Raw genomic sequence first — 16,775 nt, 5'->3', positions numbered from 1 at the left:
TAATCGCAGTTTAATCATATAAGAACATTTGCCACAAGAAGGCACGTTTTTCAATTTGAATGAATTTGGTGTGTTACTGAATCAAATGATTGACCCATACATACATTTAAACAACAAAATATTGTTTATTTTGCATCAGTTTGACAATAGCCAGATAAATCAGGATGGTGGCTATATTCAAGTTTTTATATCACCTTATTTAAACTAAAGCTCTTTTAATGTCTTGAAAATATTTGTATAAGAATTTTAATTTCATGAGAATTTCAAGTACATTGAGAGTAGTGGAAACTCTGGCCATTGTGTAGCAAAAACCATCCCTGAACAAAAGCAAACAAATGCTTTTGTTTGCTTTTGTTCAGGGATTCCTCCATGTTTGTTGTTGTTGTTATCATCCTAGCTGCCACGTGTCTTGAGCATCAGTGTGATCAGTGGACCAGGAACTCCTGCACTTACAAAGGTTCCCTGTTGTCTGGAGAGCAAAATTTGTAATTCATTAATTGTCATAATGTTGTAATCATTTAATCGTAATTAAGTTGTTAACGTCCCACCACTAATTTTAAGCCTTATATTCAAAACCAGTTATGTTGTGTCTTAAAAGCTGTATTTGCTGCTTATAGTTTTCTAAATATATATATATATACATAAATGGTTGTTAAATAGATCTTTTTCCGGTTAGACCAAGCTGTTCATTGCTCCCTGAACGCCAGCGAGTGTCACTTATATTACCATACAACCATCCCTGAGTGACGGCCACGAGTTGGGGGGAGAAGTGGCAGCAAAATACTGCTATATGCACAGTGGAGAAATGCTAGGGAGGGGCTGTGATGGATGGCTGCGTTTGACCCAGGAAGAGAGGCAGAGATGCGTCTCTTCCAGATGAGACAGCAAGTCAGCAGAGCCCGTGCCCCTCTGCCCAGAGCAGCCCACCCTTGTCAAGCTGAAAGACTTTTCGCTAAGCTGCCTCTGTCAGTGATTCTATAGCTGATGTCAGAATTGTTGCCCTCCATATACAACACATACAATTGATGGAAGTGCAGGGTTGAAGCGTCACAGCTTCACTTTGAGGGACTAAAATGGTAAAGGATTTCTGCAACAACAGACACACTAAGTCCTTTCATTATATTTTCAATCCTTTAACAGTCATAATTTTGACTGACGTGTCAAGATGCAAAGGTTCCCAAGGTTGCAGAGCTCAAATACCTGTCAGGTGAGTATGGGTGGAGCTGACTCTGAATAGAAAAGCGTTGAATGAGCTTGGTAGAAATGTCGCCTCGTGACTTTTCTTTGCACGTTTTTCAGGGTGGCTGATGTCTTTATGTATTCTGGAGCCCTGGTGCATAGGTCTGTAGGCAGGGAACATCATGGGACAGTTATAGACAGTCAATAGTCGGTTAACTTTTTCGTGAGAGGAAACCAGAGTGCTCAGAGAAATCCAATAAAAGCACAATTTTTTTTCTGAAGCATATCTATGCCATTGTATTACAAGTATTGCTTATTTTTTTATTTATATTTTTGGTATTCCATTAATATTGTTCAGATACTCCTTCAATTCATTTTATTTTGCTATAAACATTTCCAAAATAATGTTATTAAAACGGCTGAAGAAATATTATGTAATAAGGTCCCTTATTGTAATAGTACAGGTGTAAAAATAGTACGCATACAATGAAAGTCGCTCAGCAAGTCTTGTGCATACGTCACTGGCGCTGACGTCATTTGGGTGACGACTGCGGAAGTGAACCGCTGTTGAGGCTGCAGGGAACCAAAACACGGATTCCTCTCAGACCTTTCGGCAAATTCATTTGTGGACATTCGTGTGAAATTCATTCAGTTGCATTCTTTGGACCTTGGTGACCCTTAGGTGGTGAATCCGTAAACAATGGAGGTAATTGTCGTTTGTCGTCGATTAGCATTAGCCACAATTTAGTCATGTGAAGTTAGCAATGTTCTTTGAGGGGAACACAATTTGCAGTGTTTCAACTCTCTTCTGTTATAGAACGGTTGCTGTTTTTCTCTGGTGACTGCCGAGATGATGATAATAATGGCTAACAACCGATGATATCAAATTACGTGCAAAACTTCACTGTATCTTATTTAAGTGTCATAATATTGCTGTAACATCACCATTATTAACTAAACGGAAGTTAGATAGACCACCTGTCTTGTTAAAATGTTGATAGCTGCACAGCTTTAACAGTGTTTTCCGTCATAAACAGGAGCCCGGTGGTTCAGGAGGGCAGTCTATGACTCCAACCTCTGCAGGTGCAAAGTCAAAGGTAACATCTCACTCGTCTTTCACATAAGCTCCCAAAATACCTGTGCTTGTAGCTAGACAATGGCAGTTCCTAGCAAAGCAACCGTCCTTTATAAACCTCCCACTCTTTGTTTTTCATGTGCATTTCCAGCTGGACAACTTGTCCAAAGATGACCTGATAAAGTTCGCAAAGAAACAGATGGCAGCCATCCAAAAAATGAAGAGTAAATGTGCAGGTAAGGTAATGTTAGTCCAGACTTGGTGTTTACATGTCTGTTATTGCTCACCTTTGTTTCTGTATTTTTTAGAATTAGAGAAGGATGTTGAAACTTTAAAACAGCAGTCCCAATCTAGCAATGGCAGCGATGACTCATTGATACAGGTTTGTCTACTACATTTTATAAGGGGTGGTATTTGCAACAATTTTTGTCGTAATATTTTCTTATTGAGCCACTTCTGTTTATGTGTACAAGGAGCTGACAGAAAGGATGGATGCGTTGCTCTTGGAAAAGGCAGAAACACAGCAAAGTCTGGCGATGTCTCGAAAAGACGTAGAGAAAACCAAACAGCAAGCCAAGGTTTCGGTCAAACTAAATGTTCAACAGGAATCATCCAAGTGTTTGCTCACGTTAATTGACTACCTTTTATTATGTTTGATTTGGTGTAGGAGGATGTCGCGGCATTAGAAGATGAGTTTAACTGTGTCAGAGAAGAACTTCAAAACAAGATCAGGAGCCTTGAAGTCCTGATTGAAGAAGCCAACAATAAACAAGGGGCCCAGGAACTTCACTTCCAGACTTTGCTGCATGAGCGAGAAGAGAATGATAGAGCCAGAGAGAGTGAAAGAGAGAAGGAGCGATTGGAAGAGCAGCGCATCCTAACGGAAAAGGAGGAAGTTCAGCGAAAACTTGATGAAAAGGTGGAATCGTTGCAAGAAGAGCTGGAGGTGATTCGAGAAAAATGCACCCAGAGCATGACTGAGCTGCAAGAGAGCCACCAACGAGAACTGACCAAGACCCAGCAGGAGGTGGAGAACCTCAAGGAGGAGCTGGTTCAGAGAAACATGCAGCATGAGGAGGAGTTGAAGGCAGTGGAGGATGATTTTGAGATGGAGAGAGAGCGTCTTCTTCTTCTTCAAGATGAGCTAACAGAACAACTTGCTCTCAAAGGTACTACAGCTCTCCTGTTTGATGTTTTCAATCATTTTTATTCAGAGAAGAGAGTGTAATAAACGTAACCTCTGTTTTTTAGAAAGCCATCTGCAGGATGTTCAGGAGGAAGAGGAGGAACCTGCTCAGAGCTCAGGAATCACCAGAATGCTGGAACTGTCTGGATACAGTCAAGGGAACTTCGGTCATGTAAACGGAGAAGAAAGTGAGACTGGAAAACTGAAAGTAGCTCTGGAAGATCTTCAAGCACAGAACACAATGCTTCGAGATGAGCTCACTTTGCTCAACAATGTTAAGAATGAGCTTGAAGCCGAGCTGGAGAGGGTCAAGGACGAGTCCTTGGTCGAGAAGGAAGAACTGGAATTCAAAATCAATGAGATGCAGATGAACCGGGAAGGCGTTGTGGCTGACTTGAGTCAATCACCAGACACTGACAAGGACGCTGATCTTGTGACAGTGGCTGACACTGAAGGTATTCAGCTATCGGGTGGAGAACATAAACCTGATGAGGATGTTTCTCCTTTAGTGGCCAACCATGTCAAAGAATCAAGCGTTGATCTGGAGGAGCTCGCTATGTTGAAATCCCAGTGTGAAACACTGACCAAAGAACGAGACTGTGCTTTGGAGGATTGCCAGAAGTTGAGAGACATTCTGCAGAGTTTTGAGACAGAACTTGGTGAGAAAACAAATGAGTTTGTTCTTCAGTACAATGCCATGAAGGAGCAGGGGGCGAATACTCTTCGTGAGCTCCAAGAGCAAATTGACCAACTCAGCCAAGAAAAAGATGGACTACTGTCGAAAATGAGTGACGTATCAGATGAGAAGAAAGCAATCTTGGATGACGTGGAAGACTTGAAGAAGAAGCTGGAATGTTCACTTGGTGAAATCCAGAAATATCAGGCCTCTCTAGAGGAGCAATCAGAATTAGCTTCTGAGCTGAAACAGTCAGTGGAAGAATTAACAAGTCAAAATGAGGAGATCCTATCGCAACTGCAGATGAAGGAGCAGACATCAGAAGACCTGAAAGAGATGCTGGATACAATGACCGAAGAGAGGGACCAGGTAAAATCCTTGCTTGAGCTCAAAGAAGAGGAGCTCAACAGGGTTAATGGGGAGAGAGCTTCAGAAATGGAACGTCTTGCCTTTGAAAAAGAAGCCCTGTTGCAAAGAGATGAGGCAGAGAAGGCTAAGAGAATAGAAATAGAAAATGAAGATATGATGCAAAAACATAAGGAAGAAATGGAAAACCTCGCAAGAAGTCACACAGATGAGCTTGAGAGGTTGCAAGAAACCGTTCGCAATATCTCCACAGAGAATACTGACCTTCAAGTTAAGCTGAAAGAGACCTTAGATAAGCTTTCTAGCACAGAAGACGAGAAGACACAATTGGACTTGAAGATTACGGCCCTGGTGACTGACCTGGAGGTGAAGATGTCTGAAAAACAAGACTTAGATGTGAAGGTGAACGTACTGAATGAGGAGGTGGAGCAAGCCCGGAATGCGGTCCAAGCTCTTGAGGAAAATCACTCTGAATCCCTCAAAGAAGTGGAAGAACTCCGGACCCGTCAGGATGAGTTGGAAAAGGAGAGAAACCTGTTGAGGTCCAAGTTAGAGGAAGCTAAAAGCGAAAAAGACTTGCAAATGCAAAATGAGCTCCAGGTTCATACCAGAAACATGGAGGAGGAGAAGAACCTACTCAAGGACCACCTGGAAGAGGTCATGAGGGATGTTGAAGGGCTGCAGAAAGACTTGGAGGAGATGAAGTCAATGAACGAGAAGATTTGTGCTGAGAATGAAGCATTACAGACTCAAGTTACTCTCATGGCTGAAGAAAGAGAAGAGAAAGTAAACGAAGATAATGAAAGGAGAAATCTGGAGAGGGAGCTAACAGAGAAGGAGTCACTTATATCTCAATTGAAGGATGAATTATCTGCTCTTCAGGTAAGTTCCTAGCTACCCAGGTGAAACTTTTGTTCTTAAAGGAAGTGATGAATTATTTAAAGGTTTCTGTCTATAAATTAACTTTTGAACGCAACTCGATTGACATATTTCCTTTAACTTCCTATTGAAATATTGGACAACTTTACCTGATTTTATGTTGGATTTGTGGAGTTAAAAGTATTGTCTCTATAGTAATAGTAGCAAAGAAGACGTTTAACGATTACCTCTGTTATTCCAGGAATCAGCTTCTTCTTCGGCATCTCAGGAGCAAAATGAGGATCATGAAATGAAAAACAAAATAAGTATGACCTGCTGACATACTCTTGGTGCCGGTTTGCATGTGTTAATAATGTTATAATAATGATGTTGTTTTGATCTTTCCTACAGCTTTGCTTGAGAAGGAAAACAAGGAAAAGGATGAGAGGATGAATAAAATTAAGGCAGTGGCTGTCAAAGCCAAAAAGGAGCTTGACATCAGCAAAAAAGAGGTGACTTAAAAAATAGTAGAAATTACGCACTTAAGAATAATTAATTATGATTTTATTCTTTCACACAGATTGTAGTTCTGAAGGAGGAAATAGTTTCGCTTAAAGCAGAGCGAGAGAAAGTGAACAGCTCAATGAAAGACATCATTCTTGGGGCTGAAGGCTACAAGGTAAGTTTCCAGTCAAGTGCTTGTGTTAATGGAGTCAGTCACATTAACAAGATCGCTGGTTGGATTACAGAAGTGATGGGCTGATGAGGCTTCATGAAACCAGGTTTCATTCCAATGGTTGTTCATATCCAAAGATTTTAGTGCAGACACTGCCGTTTAGTGGGCTCTGAAAATGAGGACACTGATTCAAGGCTCAGGTGTCTTCTGAGGTGGTGCTCTGTGTTCAGTTTGTGCGTTCGTCCTGTGCATGTTTGGACCACTTGCCACAATGAAGCATTAATAGGTGCAAAACTGTATGCTGGCAGGATTTACCTACAGTGGTGAAAAAGAGTTGCATTCAATTACACACTAATGGTAGGGCTACTAAATATTAATTTGATGATGTCATAGTTTATTTCTTTTTTGTACAGTTTTGAACATGTTTTCTGTTATTTGTTGACTTTGACATTGTCCAAAACATTCAGAATTGACTTGCTAAAACTGTCAGGAATATGGTGTTAGTTTTCCTTGTGAACAATAAACAAACAAATATCATTTGTATTATATCTGTATAGCCTTCTGAAACTAAAAAAAAGATTTTTCCGTAAAATAATTCCGTAATAATTTTTGTGATCGTGTCTAAGTTTTAGGGTGTTTTTCCATCATTGTATTTTGTTTGCAGTCATCTACTACTTTATTTGTTGAATCAAGCATCTTGACCTACAACAGTAACCCTCGAATATTTTATGTCGAACCGTCTTTTATTCTCCACATCGCATCATTAATGCACTCCTCCTCGTTGTTCCTAATGATGGCGGTCTCCTCTTTCTGACTCAGTGTTTACCTACGTTAAACTGCCCAGTCAGCGTTCCGTAATGAATAAAAATATGTGTGCCTTTGTGTGTGTAGAACCTGCAGATTGATTACGACACACAGACAGAGCAACTGGATAAAGAGAGGGAGAAGGTGGAGGCGGGCGAGAAACAGATTGCTGACCTAACTAAACGCCTTGGCAGTGCAGTCACACAGGTAACACACAAACACTGCTACTCACACTCCCCAGTAAATCTTGGGTGTAATAAGTCTCTCCAATGAGTCAGTTTCCACCTGATTTATTGTGAGTTGCTTGAGGCGACAACGCTTTACTCAGCGGGGCTTGACAAGCTAGAAGCCACGAATGGCCCATCAGATGTGATTGGGTGAGCACAGGAGATATTTTGTTTGTATATACGCAGCTTCCCTAAAGCTCATAACTGTCTCTCTCCATCGAGAGAAGAAGCGGCAGGTAAATGGAGCGAAGTTTAGCTTCCATCTGCCGTGTGCCACAGTTTTATTATACTCTGCGCTCGTCAGTCTCGGGGGGAACAGCCAGACTGGAAACTAGAGGGATCGTGAAGTACATCTGGACATCTCTGTTTACCAATCATAGTTTCACTATGCTGGTTGACAGATGATGGGAGGTGGCTGCTGTTGCTGGTTCAGTGTTCCTTGCAGAGGGAGCCCGTGGAGCCTTCAGCTGTCAGATTCACATGACTGATTTCAAATGTTTTCTGGATGCTTTTTGTATTTGCATATCCTAACTGAAAGTGCTGGAAGAATATTTTTTCCCCAAAAATCTTAGCACTGCTTCTCATCATATTGCTCTAACCTGATTCATGAACTGAAGATTAGTCAAGTATGAGGATTTAGGGTCAGCAGAGTTTGCAGCAACTGATATATGCTAATAAATGATGGAATATTAAGTTAATTTTATTTTATTTATAAACAGGTTGATCTGCTCACCAGTGAGAAGGAAGACCTGATGGCTGGCATGGAAACTGTCAGAAACTCTGTGAAACAACTGGAGCTCCAGAACCAGGAGCTGCAGCGACAATCAGCAAGTTTCGAAAGAGATTTAGTGGCTGAGAAATCAATGAAGGAACAGAAGCTAAAGGTTACTAAACACATTTTTTCGTGTTTAGCATCAGGCAGATGGCAATAACATATGCTGTAACAGAGAGGTCTTATGCATTCAATTTTGGTTGAAAACTGAAAACCGTTGACGCTAAAAGCTTTTCATTTCAAGACGCACTATCCATTTTCCAAAGAAGCTACTCAGGATGGTAAATTGTGTTTCAGACTAGCGGGGTCAAAAGTAAAAATGATGGGCTGTTGCTGAGAAAATAATCAAAATGAAACGGACATTAATATGAAAACAATAATAAATAGTATGATGATGATCGTAATTATTGTTGTTGCTATTAACAGTAATAACAATAGTAGTAGTGTTTCACTATATCAAGATATACACAATGAAACACTGAAATGGTGAAAACATTTTTTTTTTTATTGTAAAATAGTTTTTAATTCATCATGTCAATATGTAAAGGATTAGAGGTTATCTCATGTTCTGCTTATGACTCAAGTACTGCTATTTTATTGAACTGGATTGGAGGAGAAAACGACTAAAATAAGGATAAATAGTGGACATGCTATGATAAGGGTACTTCATAATGGTCTGGACAACTGTCGTCCTCATGTCCAGTCCTGGAGTAGAAATGTGTGAGGTTGTTTTCAGTGAGTGAATATGTGTTTTGCTTTTCTAGGAGTTGTCTGCTGCCTCCAAGGAAGTGGATGATTTGACAGCTCAGCTCCTCAAGCAGCAGCAGCAATCTCAGCAGGCTGCTCAAGAGCTGGAGCAGCTACGCAAGGTACACAACCGTCTCTCACACACATATGGCACTTTAGAACGTGGAGTCTCAGAGGGTCGCACCCGTCAAGTGACCGGACTGGTGATGGCTAGCCTGCAGCTACAGCGTCTAAAAAGCAATGAGAGCAAATTCAGCCCGGGGCACCGTTTTGCTTTTGGTTCTCCATTAGGAGAAGCTTGTATAGAAGCCTAACATGTATAGTATTACAAAGTAAAAAGACACATTGTCACAAGTTAGATGCACAATAATGCATGAAACAAGGAAGACGTTTTGTCTGCATTTATGATTAAATCAGTGTGTTGGTTTGTAGACATTGAGCTGAGTATTTATTGACATCACTACTGGGTGGTTTTTCACAAAACTAAATGCTACCAAAAATATGATGCAACAACGTGTGGTCTTGTATCTTTACTTATTAATTGCTGATGCAGAAAAGATTTGGTAAAAAATGTTATTAGTTATTGAATCAAAATACCAAAGCATGTTAGTCATGATGGTTTATATGTTCTCTTTCTTCATTTTAAAATTTTTAAAATTTGAATTTATTTATTTATTGTTGTATTTAGATTTAAATAAAGGTTGTACTTCTGCCTACAGGAGGCACAGCAGAGCTCACTCATGGACATGGAGATGGCAGACTATGAACGTTTGGTCAGAGATCTCAATACTAAACTCTCAGAGAAGGACGAGCACACGGAAGAGCTGAAGGCTCAAATAAACCAGCAGAGTCTCAATGAAGAAACACTGAAGAAGGAAATTGGTACGTGATGGGACCAGTCATAGCATTGTTCACATCCAGCACAACCAGCTTTTTTATAAGGAGAAATACATTGAGATCAGCTTGGCCATGAATATAGATGCTGGTATGTCTGTGTTTTTTCAGAGTCTTTGAAGTCTCAGCTGGACCAAGAGGAGGAGAAGACATCAAAGATGAAACAGCTTCTTGTCAAGTCCAAAAAAGATTTGGCCGACACTAAGAAACAGGTCTGTTATATGGCTCTGGTTGTATGTGTTGACTCTGATGACTTGTGTTAATGTGCAGGAAAGCACACTTATGGTGATGCAAGCCTCTTTGAAAGGGGAACTGGAAGCAAATCAGCAACAACTGGAGAGCAGCAAGGTACGATGTTGTCGGAGGAAAATCGTTCACAAATAATTTTTCATGTCAATTTGGTTGATTTGTCTGTTCAGATTGAGGTGTCTGAGCTGATGGCCGAGAGTCATCGTCTGCAGGAGCAGCTGAGGGCTGCAACGGAACAGAGACAGAGAACCAGCAGCTCCCTCCAGCAGAGAATAACCATCCTTCAGCAGGAGAGAGATGCTGCTAAGGTTGATGTTCTTTTCATTCAATTCTGCTAGTGGTTAATCACACCAAGCAGACAACATATATTACCAGACATAAACTACTCATTTGTATGTGTATTAGCATCTTATTAGCCTGTAATTAGTCATTAAAAAGTATTTGTTAGTGTCTTGTTATGCCAGACTACATTTTAGCCAGGATTTGTCACCAAAGAATAAACAAGTAATTCCCCTATTTAAAGTGTTTCCTAGAGTACCTATTTTTCTATGAATAAAACAGCGCAATATACTTAAATCTAAAAGTAAACTGTTTAAATTCCTCTTGCCATTGCTGGAAAACAAAATTCTGTTTATATTTATAAGTTTGTCACCTATGCCCAAAAACTCTGCCTCTCCCTTTGCAGACGGAGCTTATCTCAACAACTGAAGAGTTTGAAAGTTACAAGGTGCGAGTCCACAATGTCTTGAAGCAACAGAAAAGCAAAAAGAACGGGGAAAGTGAAGGAGATGTTGGCAAATTAGAGAGGTATGGACACCGTATTTGCTTTTGTGTTCAGGTCTTAATATAGTGAGACGTGTTTAAAAAGGATTCATTGTACTTGCATATTAACTTGTCATCCATTTTCACTCTTGTTTTGAAAGATCTTGATGTGTCAAAAATATGTTTTTATAGAGAGCGGATGACTTCTCAAGTGGAGCAGCTCAGGTCCAGGTTGGCAGAGAGCCAGCAAAACCTCCAGAGCAGCACGGCGGAATTGCTACAACTCCAGAATGAGCATGACACATTGCTGGAACGGCACAACAAAATCCTCCAAGAGAATGTTAGCAAGGAGGCTGAGCTGCGGGAGAGGTAAATGAGTGTCAGCTATTTGTCAACCGATGGTTGTGACAAATCACTGCCACCTTTTAGGTTGTTGTCCGTCCAGTCGGAGAATGTTTCTCTCCAGTCCGACATTGCTCAGGCTCAGGCGGACATGTCCTCCCAAATCGAAGTCCAGCGGCAGGCTTACAGGGAGCAGCTCAGGAAGATGCAGGACGATCACCGGGCAACTGTGGAGACGCTGCAGGGTCAGCTGACCCGTGTGGAGGAGCAGCTGTTTAACATGCAGAGCCAGAACAGTAAGAGTTTTGGTTTCTAGATCGTGGTTACATGTGAAGTGGTAACCCGTGTTTACACCATGTAAGTGACTGATAAATGCAGAAGGTCATGGTGGTATTTTAGTGGGTGCTTCAGTGCAGACACAGTAAAGCTCATCATCAATCACTACCCACACAGCTGCCCCCCTGAAGTCCAACAACACACACAGCCTGCACCAGGAGAGACTTGTGTGCTAACAAGCTGTCACTTTAGCTTGGCCAGGTGTTGGAGAGTGTCCTCCACTCTGTACCCGCCTCTCAGTGTGGCATCTGGAGAGACTCCTCATTAGTGGATCACACAAGCTCCACCAGTTCGCCGGCACACTCTGCTGCCCACTCAAAATCATATTTTACCATTGCAATTTATAGCAGGTAGTAAAAACAATTTAAGTTGCAACTTGAATATACTGTGTGTGTGTGTGTGTGTGTGTGTGTGTGTGTGTGTGTGTGTGTGTGTGTGTGTGTGTGTGTGTGTGTGTGTGTGTGTGTGTGTGTGTGTGTGTGTGTGTGTGTGTGTGTGTGTGTGTGTGTGTGTGTGTGTGTGTGTGTGTGTATTAGTATATATTTATATATATATACTGAGATCTTCAGTATCAGTTACTTTCTGCTAGTCTTCCAACATCAAGCACAGAGGTGTATAATAATGGGACAGACATGGCAGAACTTCAAAATGTTTTGAGTCACTTCGAACAGACTTTGCAGCCAGACTTTACTTAATGAGCCTTCATATAAAAAGGAGATGGACCCAGACTGAAGGTGGAAGGCTGCAGGCTGTTATTGCGTGACTACTTTTTCGTTTCATCAATCACAATAGTGTCTTTTGTCCACCCACACTCACCAAAACAACTCTCTACTTTTATCATGATTCGGGAGTGCATTTTGTGCCCCCAAATGTTACAAAAAATAGTGTTACTTTGTTGCGAACCATGCGTTGTCTTCTGTATCATGTCGTTTTTCTTAAATTTATCTGCTTGATTGATTCATATCCATCAAGCTCTCGCCAGTGACTGAAGTAAATCCTCACTATGTTAACAAGACTCAGCCAACCGTTTAAACTCACAGTAGTGAGCAATTTAGATCCTGAATAACCTGCTGGTCTGGAAAAATGAATCAGAATTCAATCCTTTTTGTGCACCACCAGACACTGGGTTGTATAACCACATTTATAATTTAGGAAACCAATTTGTTGCGAGATAAAATATGATGATTTTTCACTAATAGATGAAAGGGGGCTGTTCTATTAAGTACTGTCCGTATAAGCAAACAACAAAGCTCCAAATAAACGGTTTATTTTTAGATCAACTTCAAATGAAAACCAATTTTCTGTGTTTTTAATTTATTCTCTGTTTCTAATCTATAATCATTGATTTATATTCTTGTCACTCTGTCAGGCTCGATGTCTGTCCAGTCCAGCCGCAAGTCCTATACGTCAGACTCCCAGCGCAGAAGCAAGGATCAGAATCAGACGAGCCAGGGGCTCATGACACTCGGCGATCTCCAGTGTATGGCCAGGGAGGAGGGAGAAGGAATGGAGACGACGGAGAGCGAAAGCCCCTCGCCTGCGTCAATGACTTTGCCTTCTCTGGAGAAGCTTCTGACGTCACCAGACCCCAAACAAGGTCTGCTTCATTGCTATCAATTATGCGCAGAATCAGAATGTTTTAAATGTTTTTTTTTAGGTATCCAAGCCTGTAACTTGACATCTTAATTGTCGATAATTTATCTTATCTTTCGTTTGGTTTTAAGAACCATTCGTGTGGACTGTGGAGCCGACTAAAGAGGAGCTGAGTCAGCAGTTAAGCACTGCCACGCGAAGCATGGAGCACATGAACAGTCTCCTGCATGAAACGGAGGCTACCAATGCTGTGCTCATGGAGCAGATCACCGTAAGTTCAAGAGATATATATTTATATGTTGTCCATAACACCTCATTACCATTCAACAAATATATTGCACAAGTAAATTGAATCATCACAACAAGCAATCAAAACAATGAGGACCATTTTCTGACTTTCTTAATCATTGCAGATGTGCAATGTGGTGTAAACACTTTCATTATACAATAGGACAAATCTGGTGAGAATACTTCATCATTGCCTTTGTTATATTTGTTTTAATAAGTAAGACTTTTCGGACGTTCTGTAGATTTTGAGCCATAACTTCACAGAGCTCACACAAGCCAAAAATTCCAGAAATGAATCTGTAGGTTTTCATTTATTTTGAAAACCAGAGTATTCAAATATTTAAATGATCATGCATGATGAAGGGCTTCAATCCAACATTGTATTGGAAAAGTTCATTATTCATTGTTCATTATTTGCAGTTTGGTTGTTGTATTATGCAGCAATTCTTTAATTTCTCATTTTGTTGACTGGCTATTCCCATTTGATGTTGCAAGGTTTCCCACACACCTTAAGAAGGAAAAACAAATGAGTTCCAATGTAAAGCATAATTATTTATTGATGTATTTCTGAACAAAATCTCTGTGCCAGTGCTGAGGGAAGCCTTAAAATGGGCGGTAAGCTCCAACGGTGTTGTCAAAGAGTCTGACATTGTTCACTGTCCCTTCCTTGTCCAGAAGGTAGTAGAACTTGTGTCCTCGGACCTTGAGGGGGATAAACGAAGTGGTCTCCTCTCTGTGAGCATGACAAGCCACTTCGGAAAGAGGGACGGATATTTTGCGTCCTTTCCCGGCTCCCCTGGGGGACTGTGTAGTGATGGTGACCAGCTTCCCTCCTCGGTGAAGAATCACCTGGTTGACAGAACGTCGGCAGAATAGAACTCCGAGTCCGCAAATGCCTGCTCCGATCGCCAGGCAGCCCAGCGTGAATCCGTACCTCCATGCGCTGGAACCCAGATTCATGTCGAAGCTCCAGATCCCTGCCAACGCGGTGCTGGTTCGGGACTTAGCTTCTGACTTTTCCGACGATCTTCCGGTGTCTCGGAGCCCGGTGTAAGCGAAATGCGCTAGGTAGGTCCAGAAGAGAAACTGTCCACCACAGAAGATGGCGAGGAGGCGGAAGAAGCCGGACCTGTCGTGCTGGAACAAGGTGATATCTTTCTGTACGGCGGTGGAAATGCAGCGACGAGCTGCCAGCTGCCCGAAGACCTCGCTGCTCGGTCCCGCTGCGTTCCGCTGGAGGTGAACCGGCCTGCTGGTTCCTATGTTGCGTGTCGACGTCCGTACAGTGAGAAGCACTTTCTGCGAGATGTGACCCAGTTGAGACTGCCTGAAGTATAGCCGCAATGGGACACACAGCAGCTCCAAACCCATGTTCGATTATATCAAATACGCCCAACACGAGAAATGATGTTTACAAGTTTCCACAGGACACTTGTCAAGACGCCGCCATGTTCGCAAAATGACGTCACCGCATATGCAAAACTACGGAAATCACTGAAGGCCAAAATTGAGCGTCGACAAATAGTACAGTTCTTCGTTTTCATTTTCATTCTTCAGAGTAACTTAATCGGATGTGTCATATTGTACTGCAATTCATAAAAGAAATACATTAGAATATATTTGTTTTTTTTTTGTTAATAAGGTAAATGTATCAAACCTAAAATGCAGGAACAACACATCCTATAGTACATAAGTACTATAGGAAAAACTACATCTTTTATCTTGCAAAGGCTTTCATTATCATGTGTAAAATATATAGAGAGGACATCCTGAAATGGAATAATATATAAAGAAGTTAACACTGACTGTTCTCATTTGCAGCTGTTGAAGAGTGAAGTGCGACGTTTGGAGCGAAATCAAGAGCGAGAGAAAAGCGTGGCAAACCTGGAATACTTGAAGAACGTTCTGCTGCAGTTCATTTTCTTGAGATCGGGGAGCGAGCGCCAGGCCCTTCTCCCCGTCATGCAAACCATGTTGCAGCTCAGTCCAGAGGAGAAAAACAAGCTGGCTGCTATTGCACAAGGTAAATTGTAGTCAATTGGGTAGCATCACTTCACTCTGAAACAGTTTATTCATATGTCTCATTTCTATTGCCGTATTTAATTTCAAGCCACAATAGCTCCCTAGCACCCAATATGGAGGTGGTGCTTGTACTCGAATTCATTTTAATTGATAACAGAATCCTATTGAAGAATTCATACCAGCATTTAAAAGAAAGTGTTTATGAGCAACTTGGTTAAGAAAACAGTTCTCCCTTTAACGCCTAGTTCTTGTTTCCATGCAGGCGAGGAGGAGGGCCCTGTAGCCCGAAGCTCAGGCTGGACCTCTTACCTCCACAGCTGGTCTGGGATCAGATAAATTTGTGGACCATTCAGCACAAACAGCCTGAGCACGCGGCACGTAGGTGTGACCTGGTCCTGCTGAGCCTGTTTCAGGGATGACGACAATGACGTGAAGTTTAACTTGACAATTCAAGGGACCAGTGGTTGAAGATTGTGTGGACTGAAATCAGACATTTTTTTCCAATTTCAACAAATTAAGTTTCACTTTGAGTTTGTCATGGCAAAGAAGTAAACACAACCATATATTACTTTGTTCCTATTCATTAGTACACTGGAGGCATTATTCTGATTCACAATTCTACACATGAAAAACCTAAATACAGAAATCTTGGGGGGATTTAAGCTCATAGCCATGATCTTGAATCAGAGATTCTAAATAATGATTTGTGAATGTATGCACTTTAGTTACACTGTCAAGTTTGTTGACAGTGTAAGTATGTTGTATGGCTAATTGATTGCGCTAATAAAGTATAGTTTTACCTAATACTCCTTATTAAGTTTCACTTTTATAGTTTTAAGTATTGTATTTGCATTCCTTCATTCAATGTCTCAGTTTTTACTAGGTTAAATCTTGATTTCAGATGTATCTAACATACCTAGTGTAGATTTACATCATTTATTTAGCATGTCTTGGTGTTTCACTCCATTGAAATCTCTGTTTTCCTTTGCATCATCGTTTTATTATCTATACCAATTTACGTTCCAGCAGCAAAATACACTTACATACAATTACAATTACAATACAATTATAGCAATGTCAAATGTAAGTTAAATTAATTCCTTCTCAAAAGTGACTCTGTGTCTTTTGTACCCTAAAATGCTCCATGTTTTGTTGTTTAATTCTTATTTAATGTAATGTTTATTTTATCTGTTTTGGGATGACTTTTTTGGGTCAGTCTTTTCGCCTTGACAACAGATTATCTGGTCCCTGGTTTTCTCTTTCACTGGCAGCTTTCTGTGAATTCTTGAGCATAAATGAATGTATTTTTGACTGGTTTTGGTGAGTTAATGGAGACAGGGCTGTAGTACAACATCAATTGATTATGAAATGATGTCCAAGTGGTTGTTCTTTCACAACTATTTCTGTTCCTCTCATAAACAATAAATGGATAGAAGGTTTGAGTTGTTCTTTGTTGATTAAAATGCATTGGATGAATCGTGTAGTAAAGCGTGAGCGACGTGGAAAATCTCACTGGAGGACTGTCTGTGTGGGGTTAAGTCAAAAATCTCAGCCCTCCCTTCAGGAAGAGGGAGTAGGCAGTGTTTTCCTTTTAAGGAAATAAATGTGGATTCTACTACAATGACTCTGGTGGGAGGAAAAAACAAACACCAGCTTCTGTGCTTGCCATGAAGTGGTCCAGTAAAGTCCGTCCACCATAGTTTTGACACTGAAATACTTCATG

At 41.0% G+C, this 16,775-nt stretch overlaps 2 protein-coding genes across 2 annotated transcripts; one reads left to right on the top strand and one right to left on the bottom strand.

The window, feature by feature from the left end:
* Positions 1–1,720: 1,720 nt before the first annotated feature.
* Positions 1,721–16,504, top strand: LOC128766136 (GRIP and coiled-coil domain-containing protein 2). The gene is made up of 24 exons (XM_053877545.1): positions 1,721–1,885; positions 2,217–2,276; positions 2,406–2,490; positions 2,563–2,636; positions 2,728–2,832; positions 2,922–3,423; positions 3,506–5,364; positions 5,603–5,666; positions 5,752–5,852; positions 5,921–6,019; positions 6,908–7,027; positions 7,767–7,931; positions 8,584–8,688; positions 9,286–9,448; positions 9,572–9,672; positions 9,731–9,808; positions 9,880–10,017; positions 10,395–10,516; positions 10,664–10,840; positions 10,901–11,109; positions 12,519–12,746; positions 12,874–13,013; positions 14,852–15,053; positions 15,315–16,504. The coding sequence occupies exons 1-24, from the start codon at positions 1,880–1,882 to the stop codon at positions 15,386–15,388; spliced, it is 4,977 nt and encodes a 1,658-aa protein (XP_053733520.1). The 5' UTR covers positions 1,721–1,879; the 3' UTR covers positions 15,389–16,504.
* Positions 13,562–14,489, bottom strand: tmem223 (transmembrane protein 223). The gene has a single exon (XM_053877547.1). The coding sequence runs from the start codon at positions 14,399–14,401 to the stop codon at positions 13,634–13,636; it is 768 nt and encodes a 255-aa protein (XP_053733522.1). The 5' UTR covers positions 14,402–14,489; the 3' UTR covers positions 13,562–13,633.
* Positions 16,505–16,775: the final 271 nt, after the last annotated feature.

The sequence above is a fragment of the Synchiropus splendidus genome, chromosome 10, assembly GCF_027744825.2.
Source record: "Synchiropus splendidus isolate RoL2022-P1 chromosome 10, RoL_Sspl_1.0, whole genome shotgun sequence".
Lineage (NCBI taxonomy): Eukaryota > Metazoa > Chordata > Actinopteri > Syngnathiformes > Callionymidae > Synchiropus > Synchiropus splendidus.
Note: the sequence above shows the minus strand (reverse complement) of the source record. Positions and strands in the feature narration are given on the sequence as shown.

What these genes read in the sequence shown, in the direction of transcription:
- LOC128766136 (XM_053877545.1), top strand. An exon ending in ATGAATTATCTGCTCTTCAG is followed by an intron (nt 5,365 to 5,602) that starts GTAAGTTCCTAG and finishes CTGTTATTCCAG; the next exon opens with GAATCAGCTTCTTCTTCGGC. An exon ending in TTGGGGCTGAAGGCTACAAG is followed by an intron (nt 6,020 to 6,907) that starts GTAAGTTTCCAG and finishes TTGTGTGTGTAG; the next exon opens with AACCTGCAGATTGATTACGA.
- tmem223 (XM_053877547.1), bottom strand. Translation starts at nt 14,401, where the DNA reads ATGGGTTTGGAGCTGCTGTGTGTCCCATTGCGGCTATACTTCAGGCAG.